Below are 16,254 nucleotides of genomic sequence, written 5' to 3'. Positions count from 1 at the left end.
ACAAACGGTGCAGATTTAGGCTTTAATATATTTAAATTTGAGTTCAGCACCATGCAAAACTGCTAAATATACATACACAGAAATTTTGGACAAATATGGTAAAATCGTCCCAAAAATGGAGTGTTTTTATTAGCCCAAAAAGAGCCCCTGGGGCACACCCAAGAGTTATCGCAAAGTATAGACAAACAAAATTATATAGAAATCAACTAGTTACAACTTTTCAGAAAGTTTTATAAAAATCCAAGGCATCAATTTTTTTTAATAAACACAAAAGTGTCAATTTTTACCATTTTAACCCGAAAGGCACCCGTAGGGGAACAATTGGAGTTTTCCCAGAAAATCCATTCTGTTACTTTTTTACTCGTATCATGTTTAATGTTTGTGCAAAAAATTTCAAGGTGTAGTTATTGAGAAAAGTGCGGACAGACGAACAGATGAGGGTGAATTTACAGGTCCACCCTCCTTTTGTCGGGGGACCAAAGAAAAAGAAATAAATTAAACAAAATGTTAACTATGTTGTGTAAGTTAAAACGATATATAAAGTAAAGGTATTGTAATGAAAACTTATTAGAAATCAATAAAAAAAAAAATTTCACAAGAACCTTCTGGTCAACCTAGGAGTTTATTTTTAATTATCTTTTTTTTATTATTCTTGTCCAAAATCCGGCCCTGTAGGTGGGGCATTAGAATACGCCGACTGCCCCCCTGCAGAGGGTAAAATTCCCTCAATGGGGGTCCTGGATATGACCTTAAACTATGTCCAGTGGTGAGGCCCTAGCCTGTGGGTTTTGGGGAGTGTGGAGCCACCCTTTAATTACCATTGCTCCCAGGTCCACTCTGACCCAGAGTGGTAGTACCTGTTAGGGTCCCAACTATGGGTTGAATAGAAACCGATGTGAAAACAACAAATATATTCTATTAAAAAAATTTTTCTTCAAAATCTTTGGATTCGGCATTAAATAACCCGAAAACGGTTGATATGCCGTAAAACAAAAACAACCAACCAATCTTGTCCAAAATCCCCTGCTTCATATAAAAAAGAAAGAAAAATTTGTATAAAAAAAAAATAATAAATTAAAATGTTAACTATATTATCTAAGTGAAAATGATATATAAAGTAAAGGTATTCTAATGAAAACTTATTTGAAAATAAATCATTTGAAATCAATAAAAAAAAAATTCCACAAGAACCTTCTGGTCAACCTAGGAGTTTATTTTTAATCTTTTTTTTCTTTTTTTCCATTTTTTTTCTTTTTTCCCTTTTTTTTCAATTTTTTTCTTTTTTTCCCCCATTTTTTTCTTTTTTTCCCCATTTTTTTCCATTTTTTCCCATTTTATTTCTTTTTTCCTTTTTTCCTTTTTTTTCTTTTTCTTTTTTCATTTTTTCTTTTTTTTACATTTTCTTTTTTCATTTTTCCTTTTTCTTTTTTTCTTTTCCTTTTTCTTTTTTTCTTTTCCTTTTTCTTTTTTTCTTTTCCTTTTTCTTTTTTTCTTTTCCTTTTTCTTTTTTTCTTTTCCTTTTTCTTTTTTTCTTTTCCTTTTCTTTTTTCTTTTCCTTTTCTTTTTTCTTTTCCTTTTCTTTTTTTTCCTTTTCTTTTTTTTCCTTTTCTTTTTTCTTTTTCTTTTTCCTTTTTCCTTTTTCTTTTTCCTTTTTCTTTTTCTTTTTCCTTTTTCTTTTTTTCTTTTTTTCTTTTTCTTTTCCTTTTTCTTTTCCTTTTTCTTTTCCTTTTTCTTTTCCTTTTTCTTTTTCTTTCTTTTTTCTTTTTCTTTTTTTCTTTCTTTTCTTTTCTTTCTTTTCTTTCTTTTCTTTTTTTTCTTTTCTTTTTTTTTTTTTTTTTTTTGTTAAAAAAAAATTGTATAATGTACCTTTCTAAGAAAAATATTTTTTGTTTTTTAGTTTTATTTTCATTTTATTTATGTATTTTTTTAATACTTGCTTCTTTTTATCCTTTCTACCTAGTCTTGGCAAAACCCTGCAAGTGATTGGCTATTTATGTAAGATGTTTGAAGTGAATGAGCTCGAACATGTAATTATCGTCTTGCCGAGCGCTCTTGTGTTACCTTGGCAAAGTGAAATAGAACGCTGGTAAGTTTTTATATATTTTTTCTTTCTTTTTTTTAACTCTCCTTATTCCCCCCCCCCCCCACACACACAAATGTCTGTAACAGTGCATATAAGCACCTGGTAAAGTATCAGCAGCAGCAAAGGATAGCTGGCTTATTGCAAAGAAATTAGCATTAGCTGAAAAAAAAAAAGCGGATATGCAAATTAGGAAGTTTGTGCAAGAAAGGAATAAAGGAGAGAAAAATATACCATGTGCTCGGAAAAGAAGTAAAGTGAGCATCAAAGAAAATGGACGTGTCAAATCGAGGACGAGAATGGGCCAGTATGCGGTCGGAGAAACGAGGCCAGGTAAAATAAACATGTGGCAACTGGATCTCGTGGCAACGCTTATGTCTCATAGGATTAGTGAATCTCTCGACAAAGGCTTCCTTTCTAGGGCAATTGCTCTTGACATATCAAAGGTCTACTCCACACGGTATCGCTGGAAATGTCTTTTCAATTATTAAATCATTTCTCTCTGATAGGCTCATAAGAGTAGTGGTTGATGGACAGAAATCAGAAGCGCACAGTATTAATGCTGGAGTCCCTCAGGGGTCAATCCTGGGTCCAACTCTCTTCCTGATCTACAAATCTCCCAAAACACATACTTAGATCATTCGTTGACATTTATGCTGACGATACTACCATCTATGGACACACATCAAAGGCCGTAAATGACAAAGTTCTCTCTGATTCTCTCTCCTCTGATCTTGAGTGCGTGGTACAATGGGGGAGAGGTGGCTGGTTACCTTTTAATGCATCTAAAACTAAGCTCCTATCTTTACATCATCAATGCTCCGATCCCTGCCTGGCATCAATTGAAATGGATGGCTCTCGTCTTGGGGAGGCTCCATGTTTTGACAAGCTTCTAGTATTAACCTTTACTCCTAACCTGAAATGGAACATGTATATTAAGTCTGTTGCCAAGGTCACTGGAAAAATGGTAGGATCCTTCTACCGCTCCAGAAGATATCGCACTGCTGATGCAATTCTCTATCTATATAAAAGCCAATTACGTCCAAGGATGGCACACTGCCGCCACATCTGGGCAGGAGTTGCTAAAAACAGCCTATCCTGCCTTGACAATATACAAAAGACTTCATAGCTTAGTGGAGGATGCTCTTTTCTCTTCCCTGCAACCTCTCTCCCACAGAAGAGATGTTGTGAGCCTATCCTTGTTTTATCGTTATTCCCATGGCAAGTGCTCGTCTGAACTCCAATCTCTGGTCCCCCCCCGGCAATCTTCCACGAAAAACACCCGTCTAGCTAAAACTACTGTCAACAATTTTCCCCACTCTTTATCTGTGCCTAAATCAAAACGTAGATTCCATGAACAAAGCTTCTTTCTTAGAACTGCACGCCTGTGGAACTCTCTTCCGTTTGCCTGTTTCCCACCTGACTACAACTTAATTGTCTTCAAGTCCAACATAAACAAATTCTTGATAACCGCCCCCTTAATTAATCCAATTTACCAAATTTACACTACTAACGACTGCTACAATATTATCCCATTGACTACTGTACACTCTATAACCCTTATCCTCGAGTGGCCCCCGGGCTTTAATAAGTGGTCGCTCCTATGTAAAAAAAAAAAAAAAAAAAAAAATTGTACTGAAAGTAACGTGATTAAAAACTTTTGTTAAAGAAAAAATGCCGATTTTTTTTTTTTTTTTTTTTTTTTTTTTTTTTTTTTTTTTTTTTTTTTTTTTGTTTCATTCGTTTGTTCCATAACGTTATAATGTCGACCGACATGGGAATAACTCAAATTTTCTTTTCCGATATTTTGTTTAAAATTTTTTATTTTTATTTTTGCTTATTTTTATTACATTTTCACCCCAAACAAGGCACATTGCCACTTTGATGTAGGGGGCTACTATCAGGGACATAAGCTACAGGGATTTGGGCAGCAAGATGTCGGTTCACGTTACACTTGAACTTCTGCATGTCAGTGCAGTTGGGGAAGCAGGGACCCGGAAGGAAGTTCCAAATTCTAGCAGTTCTGGGGGAGAAACTACTGAAGTAGAAAGCTCTCTTACATCTAGGGATCTCTACCGTGAAGGGGTGAGATTTAGCTGCTTGTCAGGTTTGTCAAGGTATTTACGTCGAGGGGGGGTACAAGGGCTTGTAGTTCGTCAGAGCATCCACCATTAAAATACTTGTAAAACAGGCAGAGGGATGCAACATTTCGTCGGTGAACAGAGGTTGAATCTTGGATGACAGTTCGGGACCTATTAGGTTGGCGACTCTCTTTTTGATCCTGTCCAGGAGCAAGAGACTAGTAGCAGATGCATCAGCCCAAATGTGACAAGTCATCCATACATGGGCGAATGGGGGCTTTGTAGAGTTACAGGATACTTTCAGGCATAAGTAACTTTCTAGCACGATAGAAAGAGCCCACTTTCTTTGCAGCAGCGTTAGCAATAATCTCGATGTGTCTATTCGTGTTTCCTGTGAATGTTAAGCCAAGGAGTTTGAACGAAGTGCTCTCAGGTAAAGTATCTCGAGCCATAGTTATTGATGGCTGGTAAGGTTTTATGTAATTATTAAAAGAAACAAACTTTGTCTTGGCAGCATTGAACGTTACCATCCATTTTTTTACCCCATTCTACTACAAATTATATATATTGTAGCTGTATATACCCGGCGTTGGCAGGTCAAAATTGGAGACGTCATATATGATGGCATTGGTAAATAAACAAACAGGAATACAACTTTATTATATATGCCTCGAAAGACAAATGATACCCCATGCAGGGCAGCTGCGCATGTAATTGTGAGGCAAGGGTTGCGCAATTTCCAACCACACCTCTCCTGAATCGGCACTGTTTGTCCAGTGGCAAGAAGAAATCCAGAACGACTGGAAATAATGCTGAGATAAGCGGAGAGCACATACAGCACCTGGAAGTCCCAAATGGTCACGGTCCTGGATATGACCTTAAACTATATCCGATGGTGAGGCCCCAGCTTGTGGGCTTTGGAGAGTGTGGAGCCACCCTTTAATTGCCATTGCTCCCAGGTCCGCTCTGATTCGGAGTTGTAGTACCTGTTAGGGTCCCAACTATGGGTTAAATAGAAACCAACTTGGAAAAAATAAATATTCTATTAAAAAATTTTTCTTCAATATAACTGGATTTGGCATTAAATAACTTAAAAAGGGTTGATATGCCGTAAAACAACCAAATGGTCACCCATTTAGTACTGACCAGGTTTAATATTGTTTAACTTTGGTGACCCAACAGGATCCGGTATGTCAACATAATTATGCCATGTTTATTATTGTAGAATTACGTATATAACTGAATACACTTTGAAGGCTAAAAAAAACACCACATTTTTTTATTTTATTTTTATTTTTTTTATAAACAAATTTAATTGAGATATTTTGATGATATACATCCTTGTCAATGCAAGTCTGTTTTTTTTTTTTTTTCTAGTCAGTATGGTGTAATTCTGCGAGTGAAAGTGTTAGTCCATAGGTCTGATAACGGTATGATTTTCAAAAAACCTGCCTTGACAGAGTACAAAATAGACTTCGTGGCTTAGTGGGGGATGCCCTTTTCTCTACCCTGCAACCTCTCTCCCACAGAAGAGACGTTGCGAGCCTATCCTTGTTTTATCGTTATTTCCATGGCAAGTGCTCGTCTGAACTCCAATCTCTGGTCCCCCCTTGGCAATCTTCCACGAAAAACACCCGTCTAGCTAAAACTACTGTCAACAATTTTCCTCGCTCTTTATCTGTGCCTAAATCAAAACGTAGATTCCATGAACAAAGCTTCTTTCTTAGAACTGCACGCCTGTGGAACTCTGTTCCGTCTACCTGCTTCCCTCCGGACTACAATTTGGATGTCTTCAAGTCCAATGTTAACAAATTCCTGATGGACCGCCCCCATGGGTAAACACTTCAGCAAATCTCCTCACTAACTTAATGTACTTGCAATAACCCTTATCCCTGAGTGGCTTCCAGGCCTTGATAAGAGGTGATCACTGTGTAAAAAAAAAAAAAAACGTAATCAGCAAGGTGTTGCATTAACAGTGCAAAATGAATCAAAGAAATATTACATGCTTATATGCATATATTTTAAACTTAAGAATTACGTATATAACTGAATACGTTTGGAAGGCTGAAAACAAACGCAGGTAATATTAAAATTTGTTAATATCAAAATGAAAAAAAAACAAAAAAACTTGCGTTTGTTTAGCCTACCAAACTTATTTGTTTATATACATAATTCTTAATTTCAAATATATGTAACACTTCAAACGCAGGTAATATTTCTTTAGGACTTTGGTATAATATATATATATATATATATATATTCAGTAATGTGATTGATAATTTAAAATTCAAATTAGAATTAAATTAAAAATCCGTTTCATAAGAAGGAACAACAACAAAATCAATTATTTGTACGATCGTTTCGGAAAACAGTGTTTTTATTGTGGTAGACATCAAGTTACGGACAATAATTATTACATATAGTTTTTTAATAAACAAGGTTTCCTCGTCAGCAAATATTGTGAAGGGTTTATATTAAATATAAAGACACCATAAATAAACCTAGCATTAAAGTAAGGCAGATGTATCTTTTAATTTTTTGCCTTTTGAAATCAGGAACTATGGTTAAAGTACTCATATAGATGTTTGCTATAGCTTTTTATATATCAACCTGATCGTAACTTGCTACCTTAGTACATCTAACTAAATCTATTAAGATCTGTGTGCATATCTATCTATCTATCTATCTATCTATCTATCTATCTTCTCTTTATGTACACGTATCTATCTACATGTTTCTATCTACCCATTTATCTATCTTCATGCTTCTATCTATCTATCTATCTCTCTATCTATCTATCTATCTATCTTCTCTTTATGTACACATATCTATCTACATATGTTTCTATCTACCCATTTATCTATCTTCATGCTTCTATCTATCTATCTATCCATCCATCTATCTAAATAAAATACACATCAAGTGCGCTTAAAAGCCAAATCGCAACGTAATATTGTTATATTTTTGTGATTAAAAAGTAATAAATGTAGACTTTGGAGACTTACTCTTGACTGGCAACATTTACCAAAATACCTCATTCACTCTATGGATCTTAAACTAACTAATAAATCCCCAGCGTTTAAGGTCCAAAAGGCCAAGATTGTTAACAGTGATGTAGCTAAAGGTGCGACTACGATTACTAAACAAAGGCCACAGTTATTAGAGGAAGCAGAAAAGTTAACTTTTATTTACATAAAGCAATTGGCGTTAGGTGGAGTCAATATCGGTGAGGAACTTGTGTGCCAAAAAGCAAAACATATTTACAATAAAATAAAATACACATCAAGTGCGCTTGAAAGCCAAATCTCAACGTAATATTGTTATATTTTTGTGTGCCATTTAAGGGTCTTGTTATGTTGTGGGGTACTAAAATAATTTTAAATAATAAATACTGAAGAGCCATCAGTACCATTGAGCCATGGACACACACACACACACACACACATACACACACACATACACACACACACATACACACATACACACACGCACACATATATATGCTGCCATCATATATATATATATATATATATATATATATATACGTTTTACTTTTTATAACCGTATTTTTCTGTTAAGCTGCATTATTGTTTCCGTTCTCCCACAAAAGCCAAGACAGAAGCTCTGTGAAAGCTTGGAGGTGTTTCGCAAGAAAGGATAGTACAGACATCTGGTAAAGGATGAGCCGGAAGATATAAGTGACGCATGCCTTGGCTCGACCCTTCAACAATTTCCTTCGAATCCAATTCTCTACCGACGATTTGACCTTTGTCTGTACTTCCGACCAGTTTTTATTCAGCTGTACACCCAGTTCAAACCAGACACCAAGAATACAGACCAGGCCATTGGTCCAGCTGAATATGTCCGGAAGCCTATTGTTACTGCTCCAGGCACCCAACCACAAGCTGACAGACTTGCTGCAATTGAAAGCCAAATCTCAACGTAATATTGTTATATTTTTGTGTGCCATTTAAGGGTCTTGTTATGTTGTGGGGTACTAAAATAATTTTAAATAATAAATACTGAAGAGCCATCAGTACCATTGAGCCATGGACACACACACACACACACACACACACATATGCTGCCATTATATATATATATATATATATATATATATAAATTAAAGGAGATTAGAACAATAGTCTAAAGAGCAGAGTGTATTTTAATGTAATAGTGAAATTACTAGTTTAATTAAAATACAGGAAAGAAAAAGTGCTCGTTGTAATTTAGATATATAATAAGCTCGATAGGTAAATATCCTAGAGCTAATTTAATATTTAGTAATTTGATTGATAATTTAAAATTTAAAATTCAAATTAGAATTAAATTAAAAATCCGTTTCATAAGAAGGAACAACAACAAAATCAATTATTTGTACGATCGTTTCGGAAAACAGTGTTTTTATTGTGGTAGACATCAAGTTACGGACAATAATTTTTACATATAGTGTTTTTTTAAAAGAACAAAGTTTCCTCATCAGCAAAGTATTGGGAAGGGTTTTTAATATATGTAAAATACACCATAAATAAACCTAGCATTAAAAGTAAGGCAGATGTATCTTTTAATTTTTCGCCTTTTGAAATCAGCAACTAACGTCAAAGCCTTCATATGGATGTTTATTGTAGCTTTTCAACTTAATGTAATAAAAATTATATATATAATTTTTATTACATTTTCACCCCAAACAAGGCACATTGCCACTTTGATGTAGGGGGCTACTATCAGGGACATAAGCTACAGGGGTACTATGTGGGGAGTTGGGCAGCAAGATGTCGGTTCATGTAACTCTTGAACTTCTGCATGTCAGTACAGTTGGTGAAGCAGGAACCCGGAAGGGAATTCCAAAGTCTAGCAGTTCTGGGGGAGAAACTACTGGAGTAGAAGGCTCTCTTACATCTAGGGATCTCTACTGTGAAGTGGTGAGATTTTGCTGTTTGTCGGGAGTATTTACGTTGAGGGGGGGGGGTACAAGTGCTTGCAGTTCATCAGAGCATCCACCATTAAAATACTTGTAAAACAGGCAGAGGGATGCAACATTTCGTCAATGGAACAGAGGCTGAAGCTTAGATGACAGTTCAGGACCTATTAGGTTAGCGACTCTCTTTTGAACCTTGTCAAGGAGTGAGAGACTAGTAGCAGATACACCAGCCCAAATATGACATTACTAGGCAAATGGTGGCCTTATAGAGATACAGGATACTTTCGGGCGTTAGTAGCTTTCTAGCACGGTAGAGAGAGCCTACCTTTTTCGGAGCGGTCCTGGCAATGGTCTCAATGTCAATTTTTTTTTTTTTTTTTTTTGTATGTATATATAATATATATATATATATATATATACACACGCTATTAAGTTATGAAATTAATTGTCATGGACAGATTCACTGAACCAAATATGGCAACTACGGTCTGATTGTCGATTTGTGGAGGCAAAAAGAATAACGAATCTAATATATAAATTCCAAAAAAGATTTGATGAGTTTTTTTTTTACACAGTGATCACCACTTATCAAGGCCCGGAAGCCACTCAGGGATAAGGGTTATTGCAAGTACATTACGTTAGTGAGGAGATTTGCTGAAATGTTTACTTAAGGGGGCGGTTCATTAGGAATTTGTTAACATTGGACTTGAAGACAACCAAGTTGTAGTCCGGAGGGAAGCAGGCAGACAGAACAGAGTTCCACAGGCGTGCAGTTCTAAGAAAGAAGCTTTGTTCATGGAATCTGCATTTTGATTTAGGCACAGATATAGAGTGGGGGAAATTTTTCACAGTGGATTCAGCTAGACGAGTGTTTTTCGTGAAAGATTGGCGAGGGGGGACCAGAGATTGGAGTTCAGACGAGCATCTGCCATGGAAATAACGATAAAACAAGGACAGGCTCGCAACGTCTCTTCTGTGGGAGAGAGGTTGCAGGGTAGAGAAAAGGGCATCCCCCACTAAGCCACGAAGTCTATTTTGTACTCTGTCAAGGCAGGATAGGCTGTTTTTAGCAACTCCTGCCCAGATATGGCAACAGTATTCCATCCTTGGACGTACTTGGCTTTTATATAGATAGAGAATTGCATCCGTAGTGAGATATCTTCTGGAGCGGTAGAAGGATCCCACCATCTTTCCAGCGACCTTGGCAACAGACTTGAGGTACGTGTTCCATTTCAGATCAGGAGTAAAGGTCAAACCCAGAAGCTTGTCAAAACACGGGGCCTCACCCAGACGAGAGCCATCCATCACAATCGATGCCAGATGGGGATCAGAGCGTTGATGATGTAAGGATAGGAGTTTGGTTTTGGATGCATTAAAGGTAACCAGCCACGTCTTCCCCCACTGAACCATGCGCTCGAGATCAGAGGAGAGAGAATCAGAGAGAACTTTGTCATTTACAGCCTTTGATGTGTTGCCGTAGATGGTCGTGTCATCAGCATAGATGTCAACGAATGATTTAAGTATGTGTTTAGGGAGGTCATTGATGTAGATCAGGAAGAGAGTTGGGCCCAGGATTGACCCCTGAGGGACTCCAGCATTTATATTGCAGGCCTCCGATTTTTGTCCATCTACCACTACTCTTATGAGCCTATCGGAGAGAAATGATTTAATGATTGAGAAAACATTTCCATTTACACCGTAGCTGGAAATCTTGTGAACTAGACCCTTATGCCATACCTTGTCGAAGGCCTTTGATATGTCAAGAGCAATTGCCCTAGAGAGGAAGCCTTTGTCAAGAGATTCACGTGTGGGATATAACCGTCAGCACATCTGCGGTAAATCTTGCAGAGCGGAAACCATATTGTGTGTCACTAAGAAGGTTATTCCTGCTGAGGTGGTTGACTATTTCTCTATTTAATATGGATTCCAGCAACTTACTCATAACACACAGGAGACTTATAGGTCTGTATTGAGAGGGAGATGACTTATCACCTGAATTCTTAAATATAGAGCAAACTGATGAGGTCTTCAAGAGTAAGAAGTTTTAGTTTATTTCTCTTCAAGGGCATAGCCATCCATGAAAATCTCGGGAAGAAAAGGACAAAATACCTATAATTTATATTTTTAGTTATTTTATTTTTTTATTTATTTTTTTTTTTTAGTTATTTATTTTGTTTTGTTAGTTATTTTGTTTTTATTTTATTTTTTTAGGGCTCCAAATTTGAACTTCTCACTTTTTCATGGAAAGTCTAGAGCAGCACGTATTAAAATCTTGCGTAAACTTCAACGAACCGGAGGTATCTTGCTGACCACATACGGACTAATCGTTACAAATTACGAGGAGCTGTCGAAAGGTCCAGATGGGCGAGAGTTTGTTTGGGTAAGTATGCAGCCCTATCAACACCTATATTTTACACTGGTAACTAAATTTTTATTATGGGAGATGGGGCATCCTACTATAAATATACACAATGTGTATATTTACTTGGAAGTCTTTTAAGGAGTGAATGCATACCTGGAATTAAGTGTGGCTTTTCTCCGGACGGTTCTCCATTCTTCGACGATAACTTGTTGAATTCTGGCTCGGAAGGCGGCAAACCTCGTCTTGATGTTTAAGCAGATCAAACAACACGCAACACAAAAGTGCTAGAATCGAAACCAAAAGCAGAACTCTAGCATCCAAAGCTGGTGACGTTACCACTGTACAAACATGACATGCATATGAATTGATTAAAAAAAATTTTTTTTTAAATAAAATGAATGTACAAAATGTTTAACGATTTTTTTATTTTTATTTTTACCCTTTTTTGACTCCTTAAAAACTATTTTACCGTGCAATTTGGAACTAAACCTTTATATCCTTTTTTTTTTCAATTTCCCCCCGCTATATGACTTCTATTTTAATCAATTTTTGATTATGATTTTCCATGTCTAACTGACTTTAGCAAATAGGGTGAATACCGTTATATCTATGTGCTAGTATTTTATCTTCTGAAGAGATGGTAGGCATCGAATAAGGAGATCAAATTTTTTTTTTTATTATTAAAGACCATGGTATTACTGAAGAGATAGTAGGCATCGAACCCCTATAGAATAAGGAGATCAAATTTCAAAAGTATTCTTTGTCTTACATTGAATAATAAAAAAATCCTTGATTTGAATAAATTTTTTAATTTCATTGAATCACTATAATTGGCTTTATTTGCTCTATCCTGTATATCGAGCAATTCCTATTTAGATGGGATAATAAATAGAATATTACGACCAGTAATATTTTGTAAATCTTATCACAGGTTTCAATAACAGCTGATTGGTGGATAAATCGATTCGGAAGTGTGTGTGTGTGTGTGTGTATGTATATATATATATATATATATATATATATATATATATATATATATATATAATGTGTGTATATATACATATGCACACACACTTCTGAATCGATTTATTTTTTTACTTCATCTTTTCCGGTCTTCCTCCGCATTGTTTTTGGCTTAAAAAAAATATATATATATAATATGACTTTAATATGATATTTTAATTTGTCCAGATTTCGTATATATTATTATTCGTGATTTCAAAAGTAAAAAAAAAATTTTTTTTTTTTATTTATTTATTTATTTTTTTTTTTTTTAAGCATTTAGGTCCAAAACTGTAGCATCGAAAGCTGGTGAGGTTACCACTGTGCAAACATAACACGCGTATAGATCGATTAAAAATAAACTAACTGCAACTTTTGATTTTCGGGGGGGGGGGGGATAGTTTGAAAATATGGCGACAGACCAACAGACAGACATACTGCCGTTTATATATTAGATTTACTGTTTGGAGTTAATAAATTCCAGGTGGCATTCGTGGCAAGCCAGTGTGTCGTAGAAGATTATCTCCCTTTTTATATGTAGATGTTCACACAATGTTTCATTTTGAGTTCATTGACTCTAGATAGTAAATTTTATTAAAATTCTATCTTTTCTTTTATTTTTAATATGATTTTTGGTACACGCTAATATTTCGAAATAAGTATATCTATACATTTTTCCAGTTATATTTTGAACTAGCAGTTCAGTAGAGCTTTGCTCAAGCCCTGTGTACTGTTCATAACTTTATGTGTGTGTATATATATATATATATATATATATATATATATTAAAAAGTTTGACTTGTGTCCAGGTAACCTACATCTAAAATTTCAAGTGGTTAGACCCAAAATTGGTGGAGGAGTTTGGTAAAGCTTTCGACTTTGACCTCTTGACAGCCAAATTTTCACCTAAAAACTGATTAAAACGCTTCCATGTCTACATAAAATACCCTTTATGTAAGATTTCAAATGTTTAAACCCAAAATTGGCTGAATAGTTTGCTAGAGACCACAAAGGTCAAATCTTTTGAACTTGGCAGCCAAATTTTCAGCCAAAAATCGATTAAAAAGCTTGCCCTATGTCTGAATACACTTTATGTAAAATTTCAAATGTTTAGACCAAAAATTGGCTGAGAGGTCAAATCTTAACTTTAACCCCAATTTTGACACCTTGACATTTATTGTTTTGGGCTCAAATCGTGTTAAAAAGTTAGTTTTATCCATGTCTACGTAACCTACATCTGAAATATAAAGTGTCTAGACTTAAAATTGGCGAAGGAGTTTGGTAGAGTTTTAAAAGGTCAAATCATTGAACTTTGACCCCTTGACAGCCAAATTTCTGGTAGAAAACCGATTAAAAATATTTTCCAAAATTTCAATACCCCTTAAGTCAAATCTCGAGTCTGTAGACCGAAAATGGACAGACTTATTTGGTAGGGAAATGTACACAGACAGACAGACACGCAGCCATTTTCACTTTTATATATAGACTAGCAGGGCTACCCGGCGTTGCTCGGGACCGTATAAACAATGAAAAAACAAAAGCAGATATTGACCATATGTTTTATTCTTAGGGGAGAGGAATCTTTCATCTCAAGTTTTAGCGTTACAAACAAACATTTGCTTTTATATATATAGATAATGACAGGTTTTTTGGGGGCCCCCTCGAAGATAACTGATCAGTTGACCAACTTCTAGTGGTCCGTTTGATGTGAAATTTCGATATTTGTCATCCGGGTGATGGGGCTTCAATATGATACCACATTTGTCAACTCTGGTTGTGTCTGTCAAAAGTTTTAGCGTTACAAACAAACATACATACACACAGACGTTTGAGATTTATATATATAGACTAGCAGGGCTACCCGGCGTTGCTCGGGACCGTATAAACAATGAAAAAACAAAAGCAGATATTGAACATATGTTTTATTCTTAGGGGAGAGGAATCTTTCATCTCAAGTTTTAGCGTTAATGACAGGTTTTTTGGGGGCCCCCCTCGAAGGTAACTGATCAGTTGACCAACTTCTAGTGGCCCGTTTGACGTGAAATTTCGATATTTGTCATCCGGGTGATGGGGCTTCGATATGATACCAAATTTGTCAAGTTTGGTTCCGTCTTTCAAAAGTTTTAGCGTTACAAACAAACATACATACATACACACAGACGTTTGGCTTTTATATATATAGAAGACTAGCAGGGCTACCCGGCGTTGCTCGGGACCGTATAAACAATGAAAAAACAAAAGCAGATATTGAACATATGTTTTATTCTTAGGGGAGAGGAATCTTTCATCTCAAGTTTTAGCGTTACAAATAAACATTTGTCTTTTATATATATATAGATAATGACAGGTTTTTTGGGGCCCCCCTCGAAGGTAACTGATCAGTTGACCAACTTCTAGTGGCCCGTTTGACGTGAAATTTCGATATTTGTCATCCGGGTGATGGGGCTTCGATATGATACCAAATTTGTCAAGTTTGGTTCCGTCTTTCAAAAGTTTTAGCGTTACAAACAAACATACATACATACACACAGACGTTTGGCTTTTATATATATAGATTATCATATTTTACAACAAAGTTGTCCAAAAAATGTTATTTTTATACATATTGATATTATAATATGCCACTGTTAATAAACATGGAAAATTTCATTAAAATTGGTTGATTGCTGGAATTTTGGTAAATTTTTATGTGTGTGTGGGGGGGGGGTCTTCAACTCAAAAAAACAATCCCCCAAATTTCTGAAACGCTTCATTTAGAGAGCCATTCTAAGCATGTGGACGGAAGGATGTTTGGTAACTCTTCTGTACTTTCACCTAACAATTTAATATAATTAAAAAAAATATGGTAAGACTTGAATTTAACTTGAAAATAATATAACAAAAATAACGTAATTTTGTTTTTTGTTAAATGTTTTTGTTTAATTTTAATTCAAATGGCTTCACTTGACACCATTTTTTTTTTATTCAAGTAAAAAAAAAAAAAACCCTTAAGTGAGTTAAAACACACAAACCGCTAGTGTTGAGGGAAAGTGCTGTATCTATGCTGTCAGAGACTTTGTTTATTAGGGTACAGTCTTGGGTCTAGGGAGAGCAGCAGAGAGAATAAAAGTAACTAATGTTATGTTGCATGTTAAGTCTAAAGCACATAAAGGCTTGATCGTCAGATTCTAGTTTTGTTTCTTTAGTCAAGGCGAGGGTGTTTTGAATATAGACTTCAAGCCCGTGCATATGTCTGTCAGTCCTTACGGCAGAGTGGGAGATATCCAGGCATGTTAAAGTAGTTAGAGGGGATGGAGGAGTGTAGGTTAGTCTCACTTAGTGCTAAGATTTCCGGGGTGTTTGTTAGGTTAAATGCTTCAACGTAATTTAAATTAGTTCTAAGCCCACGGACGTTCGTAAATGCAAGCCTCAAGGGAGAAGGCAGGTTGGTTTTGTTTGAGTTTGGGCCTGGTTTTAGCGCAATTTTTGATTGTACTGTCATTTTTTTCTTAAGAGTTTCAGTTTAGGTAAGGCATGCTGTACAAGTGGTTATGCAGAATACCAAACATGCAACACAAGCAGACCCTCAGTTGTCCTGCCATCTACTAGGATTGTGGCCTCGGGATAGCCCACTGGGGATGAGTGCAGGGTCCCTTTCCATGCGCGACATGGCACTACAAACAACCTGATATACAACTGTTGATGGAGCAGTCGCTCTAAGCGCTACCAAAGAATTAGGGCTCCTGTACTACCAGTTGGAACAGCAGCCAGGAACTGTCTATCCGGTACCCTCAACCCATCAGACGATGGTCAACTCAATTTCCTTGTA

At 35.9% G+C, this 16,254-nt stretch overlaps 1 protein-coding gene across 2 annotated transcripts in view; it reads left to right on the top strand.

Moving 5' to 3' along the window:
- The window catches only part of LOC145269129 (uncharacterized), a 127,482-nt gene that overhangs the window by 37,738 nt on the left and 73,490 nt on the right, over positions 1–16,254 (top strand). For both annotated transcript variants that reach the window (XM_080124731.1, XM_080124730.1), the window contains exons 4-5: positions 1,961–2,086; positions 11,294–11,462. In XM_080124731.1, the coding sequence (XP_079980857.1) occupies positions 1,961–2,086; positions 11,294–11,462 (295 nt within the window). The remainder of the gene's footprint in view (positions 1–1,960; positions 2,087–11,293; positions 11,463–16,254) is intronic.

Source organism: Euprymna scolopes, chromosome 45 (genome assembly GCF_053919585.1).
Source record: "Euprymna scolopes isolate OS-2025 chromosome 45, ASM5391958v1, whole genome shotgun sequence".
Lineage (NCBI taxonomy): Eukaryota > Metazoa > Mollusca > Cephalopoda > Sepiida > Sepiolidae > Euprymna > Euprymna scolopes.
The sequence above is the reverse complement of the archived record's forward strand: the minus strand, read 5'-3'. Positions and strand labels throughout refer to the sequence as shown.